The sequence below is a fragment of the Tursiops truncatus genome, chromosome 1, assembly GCF_011762595.2.
Source record: "Tursiops truncatus isolate mTurTru1 chromosome 1, mTurTru1.mat.Y, whole genome shotgun sequence".
Classification (NCBI taxonomy): domain Eukaryota; kingdom Metazoa; phylum Chordata; class Mammalia; order Artiodactyla; family Delphinidae; genus Tursiops; species Tursiops truncatus.
Window position 1 is genome coordinate 37942077 of NC_047034.1, and position 15552 is coordinate 37957628.

Consider the following 15552-nt stretch of genomic DNA (forward strand, 5'->3'; position numbering starts at 1 on the left):
AGAGAAAAAATAATTTTCGTATGTGACATTGCCCCAAAGAGAAATTTGAAAAGGGTGCTAAGAGCAAAAAGAAGAAAAAAAGAGAAGCTCACATTAATTTAACATCTGCTATGTGCTATGTGTAGGCTAGAGAGTTTTATAGCTCATCTCACTTAATTCTGGCAGCCTGGGGAAAGTCAAGTTTCTAAGGATTAGGAAGAGGGGACAGGAAAAAAGAACAAGGGAAAAAACTGAACCCCATGGGCTCCAGAGCAGGGCAGAGATGACCAAGAAGAAGAATACAGCCAGAGAACATGGTCCTTGTTCTTTCAGTTTGTACATACGTGCGCAAATGTGTGTGCACGTGCGCACACGTGCACACCTCACAGAGACACCATGACCTTACCCCAGGTCCCTCATGCAACACACATCAAACCTATTTTCCCTGAGTAACCATGGTCCCAAACCTTGTGCCCAGGAGAAAGAATACTGTTCAGAGGGCTCCCAATTGACCCACATGTAAAAGCAAGGCTTGGACGAGAACCTCCCTGACCTGTGAGTTCCTTTGGGTAAGGACCAGTGTACCTCCCCACACCTCCTGCCTCTGCGTTCCCCTAAGCCTCCACCCACCAGAACCAGGGGAAAGCTCAGGCAGCCTTCTCTGAGGCCTTCTAGCCCCTGAACCTCTGCGCTGTCCAGGGAAGGCACTAAGCTAAGGAAGCCGATGTTCAGAACGAGTGATGTCTGCTGAACTGGTGAAGCTGACAGCTCAGTCCCAGAGGGATTGAGTTAACAGGCTGAGTCTGTGCCTTGAGTTATAGAAACTCCTCACCCGACACCACTCTTCCCCCTGCGCTGTTGACAAACCCTGGAACAGTGGAGGATGCAGGAGGGGAGGCAGGAGTCCTGGCTCTGTGAGCCTCTGCTTCCCACCCCACTTTCCAGCTCCCACCTCCAATCTGCAAAACAAGTACCCTTCCTGGTACTTGGAGGTGTCCTCGTCATGTCCCAAAGTGCTTTATTAAACAGTAATTTTTGGTATGATACAAATGAACTTACTTACGAAACAGAAACAGACTCAGACATAGAAAACAGATTTATGGTTACCAGAGGGGAAGGAGGGGAAGGGATAAATTAGGAGTTTGGGATTAGCAGATACAAACTACTCTATATAAACTAGATAAACAACAAGGTCCTGCTGTATAGCACAGGGAACTATAGTCAATCTCTTGTAATAAACTATAATGGAAAATAATATGAAATAGAATTAAAAATGATTACGAAATATAAAAAAACAATATTGGGGGAATGTTCAATGTTCTTATAATGGCTGGCACATATGCTTTATATAAAACAGCACCCACTGTCCATCCCTTGCCCTGCTACATTTTTCTCCATAGTACTATCCCCACTTGACGTATTGTTCTTTTACTGTCAATTTATTTGCCCACAGTGTTTGTTTACTGTCTGCCTCCCCCTGTTAGAATGTAGACTCCATGAGGGCAGAACTTACTTTCCTTTATGCTGTATCCCAGTGCTTAGCAAAGTGCCCAGCACTTAGTAGGCCCTCTACAAATACTTTTTGAATGAATAGTGAATGCTCAGTAAAAGCTGGCATTTTCATTTACATTATTGCTAGACTCTCCCTTCCTGGGAGTTTAAAAGGAGGGGCGAGGGAGTGAGGAGGTGACAAATATCAGTATTAAGTGATTGGCGCACTTACCATGTGCCAGGTACTGTATCAGGGGTTTCAGTGCAATAACCTATTTAAGCCTCACAACCACCCTACGTGGTAATATTATTCCCATTTCACATGTGAGAAAGCTGAGGTTCCAAGAGGCTATGTGACTTTCCTGTTGATTGATAGCCAGCGCCAGCACCAGACAGGGTCCCTCCTTACATCTTTCTCTTCTTCTCCTCCTCCCCTCCCATCCCCACCTCTTCCTTGCTCTTCTCTTTCTCTCTCCCTCCCTCCTTCTCTGTCATCCTCTCATTTCCACTAGGAAACCACCTGGATGCACAGACATTGTGGGAAACACGGTAAAGGGTGACAATTTCTGTCTCACCCAAAGGGCTTGGTCTGACCCTGAGGCTGACCATGGCAGAGCCTCAGACAGAGAAAGCACTCTGGGAAGAAAGCTGGCCTGTCAGGCTAACCTAGTTCAGTTAACTCGGAGACTGCAGATGTGTCAGTGGCTAAAATAAATACCTGAGCATTTAAAATAATCCTGTCTGGGCAAAAGACACCTCTTGCTGGAATCTGAGTCTCCTCTAGCATCCTATTTTGGTCCCTGGCAGCAAGCATGCCCTTCTCCCCATTCTGGCCAGCCTCTCAGAGGCAAACTTTTCCACTGCCCATCCTCCATCTGCACTCAGCACGTCCTGCAGAGAGACGAGGGCCAGCTGCCTTCCGGCGACCTGTCACCAGAGACCCCCCTGCTCTGTTGGGAACTGATCCCAGCCTGTTCCCTGGCCAAAAGAATGCCAGAAACGAGGCCCAGTTTCTTCCCTTGGGCCATGGGACACAGGAGCTAGAACAGCTCAACATGGGACTGGGGAAATGCCGTTGATATTCCCAAATGGTGCAATATTACGTACCATTAAAAAGACTGTTGAGAGAAAGGTTTTCATTGCATGGGGGAAATGTTTACATTATAATGTTTTACAAAAAAAGATATCATGTTCTCTGAAAAAAAGTTGGGCATAAGCTTGTATACATGTCATGATCACAAATATATATTCTTGAAGGAATAGAAAATATGTGGAAGGAAATACACCGATACATTAGGTTGAACCAAATGAAATGGCCGATATTCAGCCATCTTGACCAACAAAAGTGGCAACTGCATACAGTTTTAACCTAATATCTCTGGGAAATGGCATTACGGGTAACTTTTTTTCTTTGTTCTTTTTTTAATAATTTTAAACTTTGATGCCTTGGATATATATTAACTTTTATATTCAGGCATTATTGTAAAGCAAAACAAACTAAAAAGGCCCAGGGTACTCAGCGTGGGCTTGTTACCCTGCCTGCACCTTGTCTTCACAGCCAGTCTGGGGTATCCCACACCTTCTCCACCTGCCTTCCACGTGCTCAGACAATGATGGAGGGATCAGATGGCCTCATGAGCTTAACATCTATGTGCCGCTTATCACAGTAACATAGCTAGAGGAGGGATTATCTCAACCCTCAGAAACAGGCTAAGCCATAAGGCTTGGGACAGGTATTTTAAGGAGATCTGCTTGTCAACCAGCTAGAGGGATGGAGGCCTGAAATAGGGTGGCTTATGGCAGAAGCCCACATGAAGGCAAGCTGCCAATTTCTTCCCTCTCTTCTCTGGGCCTCAGTTTCCCTTCTTTTTTATTCTTGTATGTCTATAGGTAGTATGTGTATAAGAGTGTGTGTGTGTGTGTGTGTGTGTGTGTGTGTGTGTGGTTCTCAACATGAGGCTCCTCCTTTCATATGTGTTACATTCCTCTGTCTCTCCCAGCTGCAGCTGCCTCTCTCTCTGGGGTCACTTGGCCAGCAACCCCCTGGCTGTGCTACTTCAGAGACACAGCATTGTTATCAATTCAGCCTGTCAGGCTTCCAGCCAGTTTGGCTCCTGTTCCCCTCAGTCTGGAAAGACTGGGCCTTTTCCCTTATCCTGGAGCTTTCTAGAAGCTCAGCCGTCTGGCCGGAAGACAAACCCTCCCAGAGAGCTATGGCGGGGGCAAAGGAGAGAGCAAGAGCCAGTGGGAGCCCGAATCACAATGGAGAGGGTGGAAAAGGGAAAGCAATGCAAATCAAAGCTCTGTGCTTTTGCAGAACATGGAGCTAATTCCGGGGGAAAATAGGAAAACAGGCTCTGGTTATACGTGGTCCAACTCCCTCCCACAAGCAAGTCAGAGACTGCCTGTGTCTATCTAAGGAGCTGTAGTCAGGGTCATGGCTGCCAGCCAGGGCCAAAAGAAAGCCAGCGCCAAAAAAAAAAAAAAAATGCAGCTGCCTACAAGAAGGGCATTCCCTCCGCTTCACCTTCCTCATTGGTAAAATGCAGGGGGGGGATGAGATAACGAAGCTCCTTCTTGCTTTAACATGCTATTACAATTCTCCCCCACTCCAGCTTATCTGCTCAGAGGTTAAACACACTCCAAACAAGAATGCAAAAGAAGCAAGAGAAAAATAAGACATTGGCCCAACACTGTACTAGAGAAACACTCTTCCCAGCAAAGTGGGCAGGGGAAGAGGGGACCCTCAGACCTTGGTCAGCAAGGCCTCCATTAGACCCCACTATGATCCACAGGCCTTACCATTCCTATGTCAGTGGATATTGCCAGGGAATTTTAAAAATCGAGACCTGTTATGGTGCCAGGTGGGAGGAGGCACTGTCCTGAAGTAACATCTTGACCAAAGCCTTAACTCAACAGAGCCCTCATCTCCATCTGAACTAAATTTAGATAGCTCAATTCTAAAGTTGATGACAGAGATGATGAATGCCACACACCCCAAAATTACACTGCACCAGGCTCTGTCCTGAGCACTATACATACATTATCTCATTTTATGCTTCTAAAACCTCTGAGGTAGGTATATTATATTAAATGGTGGGTATCCTCATCTGACAGATTAGGAAAGCAAGTCTTAGAGAAGCTGAGAAATGTGTCCAAATCCACAGGGCTAGGAAGAGAAGAAGGAGGGATTCCTCTCCCAGGCTCTCTGCCTCCAAACCTTCTCATCGTATTCCGCTTCAAGAGACACAGAGGTCACGTGGCAACCACGGGAACTTGCAGGGACTAGAGTTGGTTTTCAGGATGTTCCCTCTCTTCTCCCCTAGTAAGGGCAGCCTCAACCTCAGCCCAGACTTCTACAGAAACAGAATTATCCCCCTAGACCTGATTGCAGAGAGATGGTTTGCATTCCTGGACCTCTGAAAGCTCTACCAGTGACAATGATTCCTATAGCCCCTGAGAGCAAAGAAGCAAGGTAGGTCTGCAAGACACTACCCAGAGAGCTTCTAGGAAATTGACCCAAGGAGCAAGGGGATGAGAAGCCAGGCCAGCAAAGTCATGAGGCCACTCACATTTGTGTCCAGGTTTCCATCTCACTTTTCCACTCTCTTCCCTCTTTTAACCCCACAAGCCACAATCCCCAACCCATAACAGCCAGGACCCCAAAATCTCACATTTCACAGCCCAAGTTTTGCTTCCCTCTGATCCAACTCTTTCTCTAAGTGTCCCTTTTCTTCTATCCCCTCAAAACTTACTCATTCTGGGTCTTATTCTCTTAGGGCCCTTTGCAAAAGCCACAGCTAATTTTCTGATAAGCAAACCCTTCCTGAAATATAAATGATGATAGATTAACAAGATGCCTTCCCCAAGGGTGTCTGCATTTTAAACAAAGAGCTCAACGATGCTTCATCCAAAAGAATAAATCCCCAATGGTAGGAGCTTTGAAAGTTTCATACATGCTAAGAACTTCTGGGAAATAGGAGGGCAGATATTCTGGTCAGAGACAGGCTCAAAGTCCTCTGTGAGCGGAGGACAAGGACCTCAGGATGGATATAAACACATCCTCACATCGTCACATCCTCTGCCTACACATTAGCCATGCTAAACGTCAAGAAAACAGATGACTTTCAAACACAGAAAGGCAGTGGTTGTCGGGGTGTGTGCCTGTGGGTGTGAGTGTGCTTCTGTGCATGTCTGTGTTTGTGTGTGTGCACGTGTGTGTGTGTGGAGGAGGGGACGTCAACTGGCTACTGCTCCTTAGCTTGTTTCCAAGAGATAAAAATGACAGCTGTTTGGTTTACACAGCTAATTAACCTGAGGAATGCACTGTGTAAGACTGTTATGAAGGCAGCTGGGTAATTAAGTTTTTCCCCAGAAAGGGAGGGAGTGGGAGATAAATAAAGCATTTAAGGGAACAGACACAACATTGGAGAAGACATTGTCAGGAGCAGAAATCAGGGCTGGAAAACTTCCTGGCGAAACCCACTGGTTCCCAGGGAGCGTGCACCAGCCCAGAGATGACTGAAGGTCATGGCTCAGCCTCTGCCAGCACCCACCTGACAGAGACAATGGCCAACCCTCAGGGTCACATACAGCCCAGCCAGAAGTTGGCAGAGATGTTAGAGCTGAACAAACAAAGGCTGACTAACCCAACTCCTTCATTTCATGAATGGGGAAATGGTGGTCTAGACAGAAACCATGACCTTCTTGAGGTCACGTTCCTATTTTAAGTGTCAGAGCCAGGACCAGACCTAGAGAGTCTTTACCCCCAGTCGGGTGACTTCATTAACCACGACCACTTCCAGATTTCCCAGCAGCCCACTGCAAATCAGATGGGCAGCGGTCACCTTGGAAGCAGAAAGTGGGCTGGCCCAAGGGCAGTTTGATTTCAATAAGTATGCGAGGCTTCCCTGGTGGCGCAGTGGTTGAGAGTCCACCTGGCGATGCGGGGGACACAGGTTCGTGCCCCGGTCCGGGAAGATCCCACATGCCGCGGAGCGGCTGGGCCCGTGAGCCATGGCCGCTGAGCCTGCGCGTCGGAGCCTGTGCTCCGCAACAGGAGAGGCCACAGCAGTGAGAGGCCCGCGTACCACAAAAAACAAAAACAAAAAAATCAATAAGTATGCGAGTGTGTGTCCTGATCCAGGAAGAAGAGCTCAGGAGCATGATTCACAGATGCGGAGGCCCCTGCATGCGGACACAGGTCCCCGGGGGGGTGGGGAGAGGGGGATGGGACATTTAGCATCTTCCAGACACCAGCCCAGTGGTCACTTGGCTTCTTCCTTTATACAGTCCTCACAACAACTGTTTGAAGTGGGTGCTGTCATTATTCCTATTTTTCAAATGAAGAACTAAGGCTCAGAGGAAGCACAGACGAGAATGAGGGTAGGGAGACATCACAGACATTTTCATTCATGCCTTGGGTTTTAGGGAAAAACGGTGCAGTGAGTTTATTCAGGTTACCTAGGAGCTGGAAGAGAGAGAGCCAGGGGACAGGGTGGGACTGCAGCCTCGGGCCATTTTGATAAAGTCTAGCCTGGGTTCAAGCCTGGACAGTTAACGGGTAGTCAAGGCAGGTAGGCCCAGAAGGGCAAAGCTGGGTTGGGGTGGGCGCACAAGGCAAAGCTGGCCAAGTCGTATGTCCATTGTCAAGGCTGCAATATGGACCCAAAACCCATAGAAGCCGGCCCTCAAGGCCAATAGGATTGAGCCAGTGAGACAAAATTAGGCAGAAGAGGTGACATACTAACAGGCTAAGATTGACCCACGAGAAAGGAGCCACACTCTGAGATCAGGAGCTGGGAGAGACAATTTTGGAAGAGGAAGGAGTCCCCACTGCTCCTGAGTTTCCTCAGGGTTGGCAGGGGGCAGCGAGCAATGCTAAAATGTCCAAGAGTCATAAATCCCTAATGCACTTACATTCATGCCATACCAGTAGGCAGGCAGGCAACAGGTGCTGGGTGATTTTTACTGGGCTCAGGGCTCACCATGTCACCCCTGCATGAAAATAGAACAGAGGCAGTAACCAGAGGCTATGACTTAAGGAAGGTATGTATGTGGAGGTGGGAGCTGGTAGACAGGGATGCAGGGGGACTGAAGGGGCAGGCCCTAGGAATGCAGCTCTGCACCATGCCACCTTCCCTTCCAACTGAGGCTGGCCACTGCACCCCCATCTCTAACTACTGAGAAAACTCAATACCTATGTGTTTCCATCAGAAGTTTGGGGGTCCCAGCACATACCCAAACTTTCCCAATAACTCACAGGGATAATAAGAGCCACCTGATGGAGTATTGTGAAAATTAATTGAGATAATTTATATAAAACTCTTAGTATAGTGCCTGAGACATATAATATGTGCTTAATAAGTTATAGTTACTATAATATCATTTAATAATAAAATAAACTTAAAAACTGAAATTGGAACTCATCAGAGTTAAATCTGGATTCCTAGTTTTCATCACACAGCTGCCCCTGCACCAAGTGAGGGTTCAGGGTACACCTGTACAGAGGGGTATCTGTGCCTTTAGCGTGTGTCTTTACTGCTGGCAAACCAGTGGCCTCTAGGTGGTTAGGTGGGGAAGGGAGAAGGAAAGAGAAATCAGAAAAGGCAGAGAGGAGACAAGTGGGGGAGAGAAGTTGGGTCTCAGCAGGCAGCTCATTCCCAAAGAAAATTGGAGCAAAGAGCGACCCTAAAGACCATTTCTCTAACACTCATTCATGGAAGAGGAAAGCAAGACTTAGAGAGGGGTAATATTTTGCCCAAGATCGCACCACAAGTTAGTGGCAGACCTGGGGCTACACACTGCACTCAAGATGCCCTATCCTCCACTCTTCCAAGAGGTTACATGGATTTATTCCCCCTCATAGAAAAAGGAAGAAAAGAACCAATGCTTCTCAACTTTCACAGCACCAAAATAGCTGAGATTTATCCATCCCCATGGTTTCAAAAGTCTAGACTTCTCTTTTGCAAGCACCCAGTTTTTCCCTCAAGGGGCTGCTTAAGAGCAAGGGAAGCAGTTGGCTCCCTGGGGCATTTGAGAGAGGCAGAGGGCAGGTTAGGATGAAGCCAAAAGCCCAGCCTAGAGGGAAAGAGGCTGTCCAGACAGGGCTGTGGCCGAGGAACATCCCAACACAGGGGATGTGTATGATCTCTCCTTGCTTCCCATCCCAGAAGACGGATCAGCCCAAGGAAGGGAATCAGCAGAGGACTCCCTGAAAATTTTAGACATGGCTCAGTGGCACAAGATTGGAGTATGTGTGGGAAGGCAGCAACTAAAACCATTCTGTTGCCTAGAAATTCAATACTGCCAGGTCTCCTGATGCTTGTGGAGTAATCTGGGCTCACAGGGAGGACTCGCCTGGTGCTGGCCATCTTACCCAACACTGTCAAATGGGCTTTCCCACATCCAAGTGGGTGAGATGCAGAAACCACAGCCATCTCTGCTCAGCACCTCCAAAGCCACTATGCAGTACCACCTATGATTAAAAAGTGACCAAAAGGACACTGGGGACTGGAAGGACAGTGAGGCCAGAGATGGGATCAGATACCATCTCCATGGTCCTGAGGACAAGGACCCAGAAGGAGGAAACCACAGACAACCCAAGCCTCCTTCATGGCCATTAATCTCTCTCACTCCCTTTCTCTCTCTGTCTTATTACCCCAAGAGAAGCAGAGGCTCAAGGGAAAACCACTCCCTCACTCTTCCCTTTGTCCAAACCTGTGTTTTGAGGGCAGAAAAATGGCCAAATGAGACAGGCAGCTGGGAAACAAGAAAACACTGAGTGATTTCCACCTTGGTAAACACAAGGAGCAAGGAAAGACCCCAACCTTGTTGAAGGGAAAAGAAAAGAAAACCAAAGTTCCTACCAGAAAGGTCCAGAGGCAAAGTAGAAGAAGAATCACAATGGATCTTTGAAAAAAATCAGTTGCCTAAACGGGTGATGATAATTGACGTAGGTCAAAGAGTTCCAGTGCCTGGATTTGCTCAGCTCGTTTCCTATCAGCTGAGCCACTGAACCTCCTTGCTAACCTCAAGTCACTTCCTTGTTTGTCTCACTGATCTGTGCCCTTTAATTTGAATATTTCCCCAGCGCAGGGGGGGGAGGGATAAATTAGGAGGTTGGGATTAACAGATACACACTGCTATATATAAAACAGATAACCAACAAGGACCTACTGTATAACACAGGGAACTATGTTCAATGTCTTATAATAACCTACAATGGAAAAGAATCTTAAAAAGAATATAACTCAATCACCTTGCTATACACCTGAAACTAATACAACATTGTAAGTCAACTATACTTCAAAAAAATTTTTTTAATTAAAAAAAATTCTACAAAAAAAACGTCTCCCACTTCTCCCGGAGTGGTGAAACATGTGGACCAAACATGCAGAGGCTGAGAGGTAAGTCATACGTGATGACTGCAAAACATAGAAGGATAAATTCCAGCCTATAATCATTCGGTAGCTCCAGCCACACCCTTTCCCCAACACTAGCCAAAGAGATGGCAGCAAGGGAGGGGCCGTGGCACAGCTCGGTTCCCCCTTCAGCAAGAACACAAGCCTTGCACACATCCCAGCTTCTGTGCTCCACCAGCCTTGACGCTGTCCACCAAAGATGGCGCCTTACACTCCACGCACCTAAAGGGTCCCCATCTATCTGATTGCTTATTCCCGAGACTTGGAAACTGTCCTGCCCAGGCCCAAGGGCTGAGAAAAACTCCAGCTCTATCAAGCAAAAGAGAGAAAGGAGCTATTCCGCTAGTTCTGAGTACATTTTCTCTTGCCCAACAAGGTGAAAATTCCTTAGAGGCAGAGATCCGGTCTTAACGCTTTTCTTGCACTCCCCACAGCGCGTGGATCTAAGCTGATACCAAGTCCACTCTAAGTATTCAGTGAACAGATGGCAGGCTTCCCCACCCCGCCCCCAGCTCGCCTTCTTCCAGCCCCCGGAAGCCATGGAGGAAGAGCCTACCTCTCCATACTGGGTGCAGTAGGTCTCAGGCTTGGCCAGGCCACAGGTAGATGAAGCTCGGAGAAACCGGGTCCTCCCAATGAGCAGGTCCCCAACGGGTGGATAGCAGGCCCCACGGGAGCAGGCTTGCTGGGCACACAGGACGCTGGGCAAGACTGAAATCACAGGGGGTACAGGGGTGCAGCCTAGAGAGAAGAGGGTCTAGCCGGCCACCCCAGTGTGCCTCCGGGAAGCCGACATCGATCGGCAAGAATAGACCCTCTTCTCCACCTTCTTCATGCTCCCACCTGCTGGTGGTGGGAATAATCGCAATCCTGATGCTGTTTGCTAAAAAAGCTGATTTTATAGTCTGTAGCCCCCAATCTAAATAGAAAGTAGAAACACTGACAACTAAAAAGCCCGGATGATCCTGAAATGTAGCATCCACATGTGGCTTTCTAGAACAGAGCTGCAGTCACACTCAGCCACCAGGATATGGCCCACAACTCTCCTCACTTGCCTCTGTCAACAGCCCAGAGTAGCGCTGGCTGCTGGCTGTTTGTGGAGCACTGGGAGATACCTGCATTCTGTCTGCTCCTTTATCTGTAAAGGTGACCCTGCCATGCTTTGGGAGTACCCAGCTGCAATTCACTGAGCATCAAGAACTCAAGCCATGATGGCTCTGGGACCAGCTTGAGAGTGACCGGATGGGAAATAAACCATGCAGGGCACTGGGGGAGCCACAAACCACCCTCAGGTAGCAAGAAGACATTTGGGAGCCTCTCAAATCATCTTCTTCAAAGGCCCCCAGGACAGAGAAACCTCATGGACCTCCCGGTAGACAAGTGTCCCAAACCCAAAGGCCCCAGGGTGACCGGTGATGCTCACACTTTGGTAGACCGTCCTCCTACCCACGGCTGTCCCCCCCCCCCCCCCCCCCGGTATATGAAAGCGCCTGGAAGGATGGGAAGGGATACTTACCAAAATACAGGAGAAGGAGCGGCCTCATCTTCAGCCAATGGGATGATCCCCACCCAGGACCTCACCTGGAACAGAGCAAAGCAGCCTGGGTGAAACCATGCACATCCCTAGGGTGCACCAGCCCTTTTCTGTTTCTGGACTCATGTTTTCTCAGAAGCCTTTACCTAGGGTCTTGACCTAGGACATTTCTGAGCAGCAGGTGCATCTGTAGCCAAAAACTTGGAAAATGCCAGAGACCTGGCCCCCGTCCCAGCTGGCATGTGACTCCCAGGGTGCCCTGGGATAACGCCACCCCCTCCCTGACTCCAGCTTCCCCCTCTGAAATAGAGGGGAGGAGGATCGACACTGCCCTACCCCACATGGTCAGAAGGACAACGTGGGGAGCAGGAAAGAGCTGGACCCTTTGCAGGAGAAGTCTGGGGCCTTGATGCCTCCCCAGGAAAGAGAAGTGTCCTTTCTCAGGGCCTGGCCCACCTACAGGAGCAACGATGAGTGGGTCAAAGAGGCTGAGGACCTGGAGCTGAGCCCTCTCCTGCTACTGGCATGGTCTTCGGTACTACACAGAGCCACCCCAAGAGTGAGGCTGTGTTGGCCACATCTCTGGGCTGAGCATGATGGAAATGATGGAAAGGCAGGCCTAGCAGTCTTTAAAATTGAGGCAGGCCTAGCAGTCTTTAAAATTGAGGCAGGCCTAGCAGTCTTTAAAATTGAGTAAGCAGAGGAATGGATAAAGATGTGGCACATATACACAATGGAATATTACTCAGCCATAAAAAGGAACAAAATTGGGTCATTTGTAGAGACGTGGTTGGACCTAGAGACTGTCATACAGAGTGAAGTAAGTCAGAAAGAGAAAAACAAATATCACGTATTAACGCATATATGTGCAATCTGAAAACACTGGTATAGACGATTTATTTACAAAGCAGAAATAGAGACACAGACGTAGAGAACAAACGTATGGATACCAAGGGGAAAGGGGTGCGGTGGGATGAACTGGGAGATTGGGATTGACATATATACACATATATACACTATTGAGACTATGTATAAAATAGATAACTAATAGCACAGGGAACTCTACTCAGTGCTCTGTGGTGACCTAAATGGGAAGGAAATCCAAAAATGAGGTGATATATGTATACGGATGGCTGATTCACTTTGCTCTACAGTAGAAACTAACACAACATTATAAAGCAACTATACTCTAATAAAAACTTTAAAAAAGAAAATTAAAAAAAAAAAAGTGAGTGAGGATTTCATCTGAACTGGAAGCAACCCAAAATGTCTCCAGTGATGGGCTGGGGCTGTACAGGAGACATGGGGGTTGGGAGGCCACAGAACAAGGATTCTGAAGGAGGCTAGGGGTGGATACTCAAAGGCTCCTAGAGGCAAATGCCCCACCCTGTTCATGCAGCGCCCACCTCTACCTTGGATCAGATGCTCACTCTGCTCCAATGACGCCCCAAAACTCCTCTGGCTGGGATGGAAGGATGGGGGGTTGGAAAGGCAGGGGCAAGGGGGGACCAGGGACACTCCTACATCTTTAAATCCTATATCCTAACACTTCAAAATCTTTCCTTCCAATCCCCTACCAGAGGAGTCAGGGGCCCAGGGAAGAGACAGGTGGCCTGAGGTCACACAGCCAGTTGGGGCCTAAGAGGGAGACCCATCTTCTGGCTTCCTCCAGCGCTATCTCTGCTCTCCCATCCAGGGGCTGGAACCACACCCACACCCAGAACTAGGCATTCTGGGCAGACCTTAGAAGAGCTCTAGTGGGGCCAGCCCACCCTCTCCTTGTCTCTTTGTGTTCAGCCCCAGCTCTGAACCTGCTTTCTTCTAAGTCACTGAGATGCTTATCAGTTGTGAAAAAGAAATCCAAACAGTGGCAGACATTAAACCTAGCCTTTGGGTCTTAGCTGGCTCAGCTGAGTTCCCAGGAAGAGGAATGAATCAGGCCCTGCAACCAGGCCCCAGACACCCAGATACACAACCCTTGTCCCGCATCCGGCCCCCACCAGGCAGGTGAAGGCAGGTAACGTACCTCACTCCGTGCTGCCGCGGTTCTTTCTCCAGATCGCCTCTCTGAGAGCGCGCCTTGAATGTGGGAGTCCCCTCTCCTGGCTCCTAGGTTTTAAACAACCGGCCTCACCTCTGGAGACGTCCTGGCTGGGCGTCACCAACTGCAGGGCGGGACTCAGGAATCCGGCAGCTGGCACGCCCATCTGTAGTCATGCACCCTCACCCTCACCCCCAGACAGGACTGGGCAGGTGGGTCGGTCCCAGAGGCCTAACAGCAAGCTCGGCAGCACCCGCCTGCCTGTGGGTGCCTTGTGGGGGGAATGTTAGTGATCTTTGGAGACCAGGATTCCTGGCAGAGGGGTGGGGGGTGGGGGAAGGACACTGGCATTTGTGACAGGCACTGCACTTGGTACTTTCCCAAGGCCCGTAGAGGTCAGCCTCCTCTGGTGTCCTGGACCACCCTGGACAGAAGACCAAGCAGAGAACACAACGATCAGGGCTTCTATATAAGGTGTTATAGCCCCAGACCGGTCACTGAGCTGGAAGGGAAGAAGATGCAAACATCCAGGACCCTGGAAAGCACCAGACCCCTCCCAAGGGAAAACAAAAAAATGGAAAATCCCTGCTTCTTGGGGGATTAAAACGCTATGGTTCATCAGGAAGGGGTCAAAGCCCAACTCACCCAAGAAAAGCTTAAGAGGAATAAACAGGAATGAACTCTAAATATCTCCCTTCAGGCTCCCTCGCAGCCTTGGCAGGGAGCCCAAGGACAGGTAACTACCTGTGAGTCATGGCTCTCAGCTCAGGAAGGGCTGCTCTCCTAGCCCCTCCCACCCTGGGCAAGAATGCCTGCCTGGAGGGCCAGAAAACAGACCTGACCCTCCTAAGGGATGGAAAGGAAGGCTGAGGTATAATTGGACCAACTTCCCCTGACCTCCTGCCAGGCCTGAGAACACAGCTTCCTTTGTAGGACGCTGGGCGTGCTCCTGGCTTACGGCTTTGGGCTGAGAGCTTCTGTAAATGGCCCATATCAAGGGGTTGGTCTTGGAGGACAGTCTTCCCCCCAGGTTAGGGTCAGAGGGCTTTTAGAGACATCTGGAAGGTCACCCAGTTCAGATCTTGGCCCCAGAGAGCCTACACTGGCCTTGTTTGGACATTATTGCCTCAAGGTTTCCATTTAAAGGAGACTCTTAACGAGCCAGTCCAGCCTGTCAGTGTCTCCTCAGCAGGAAATTCTCTACAATTGAAGGGTTAAGTCCAAGAAACTGGTTTGAGAATGCTTAAGGGGGAAACGTAGGATTTTGTGGATTAAACGGTAACCTGGGCATTTCTAACCCTCAGATTCTAATGTAGCCCAAGAAGTTTAGATGGGCAGGAAAAATACTATAATTAGCAAATGGGCAATAAGTTGTTTGGATGCAAACGGACATTCCATTAAATGTTCGTGTCTTGACCCTTGTAAACATTCCAGTGAAATGTGGCTTAATGAGCCAGGATCAGTAGCTGGCCCTCCTGGGCCCTGCTTCTGCAGTAAGAACACAGACACACACCCCTCCAGTCCCCCACAGGGAAAGGTTACTGCTCACACCCTCGAGCTTTGAGCCCACCCATCTATTCTCTTTCTCTCCAACTCTCCAACTCCCTGAACGCAAGGCTTCCAGGAAGCTTGCCCCTCATGGGGCTGTCCACCCTCTGCCCACCACCAGGAAGAGGACGTGACGAAGAACTCATGAATAGTTAACTCAGTAGAAGCAGCAGCCGTTGCGATGCCATATCCTCAGACAGGTGGGGCAGGAGTGCGATGGGAGGCTGGGCCCTTTAAACCCCCCTCCTCCTCTCCCATTATGAGGCCAGGAGCCCAGGTAAATAGCTATCTCAGACTTCACAGGCTGGGGCAGGTCCCAGAGCAGTTTGGCTTCGCAGAGGGAAAGGCAATTGCTCTGTGTGGGCTCGTCACCCCACCCCCGCATTCCCGGCCAAGTCCAGGACTTTGTTTCTGCAGACCTCAGGGAGGGCCCAGCCAGCCCACTCCTCAGGACACTTAGCACTCCCCAGTGGGAATCTAGTCCCCCCAGGACTGCAGGGCCCCAGGCACAGGGTTTGAACTTCAGAGACAAGAAG

General features: G+C 49.2%; 1 protein-coding gene across 1 annotated transcript in view; it reads right to left on the bottom strand.

The window, feature by feature from the left end:
* LAMB3 (laminin subunit beta 3) overlaps positions 1 to 13603 on the bottom strand; it is a 40534-nt gene extending 26931 nt beyond the window's left edge. The window contains exons 1-3 of the mRNA XM_033852901.2: positions 13454 to 13603; positions 11410 to 11474; positions 10450 to 10604 (exon numbers count right to left, since the gene is read on the bottom strand). Coding sequence (XP_033708792.1) covers positions 10450 to 10604; positions 11410 to 11437 — 183 coding nt within the window. The 5' untranslated portion in view covers positions 11438 to 11474; positions 13454 to 13603. The remainder of the gene's footprint in view (positions 1 to 10449; positions 10605 to 11409; positions 11475 to 13453) is intronic.
* Between the last annotated feature and the right edge of the window lie 1949 nt (positions 13604 to 15552).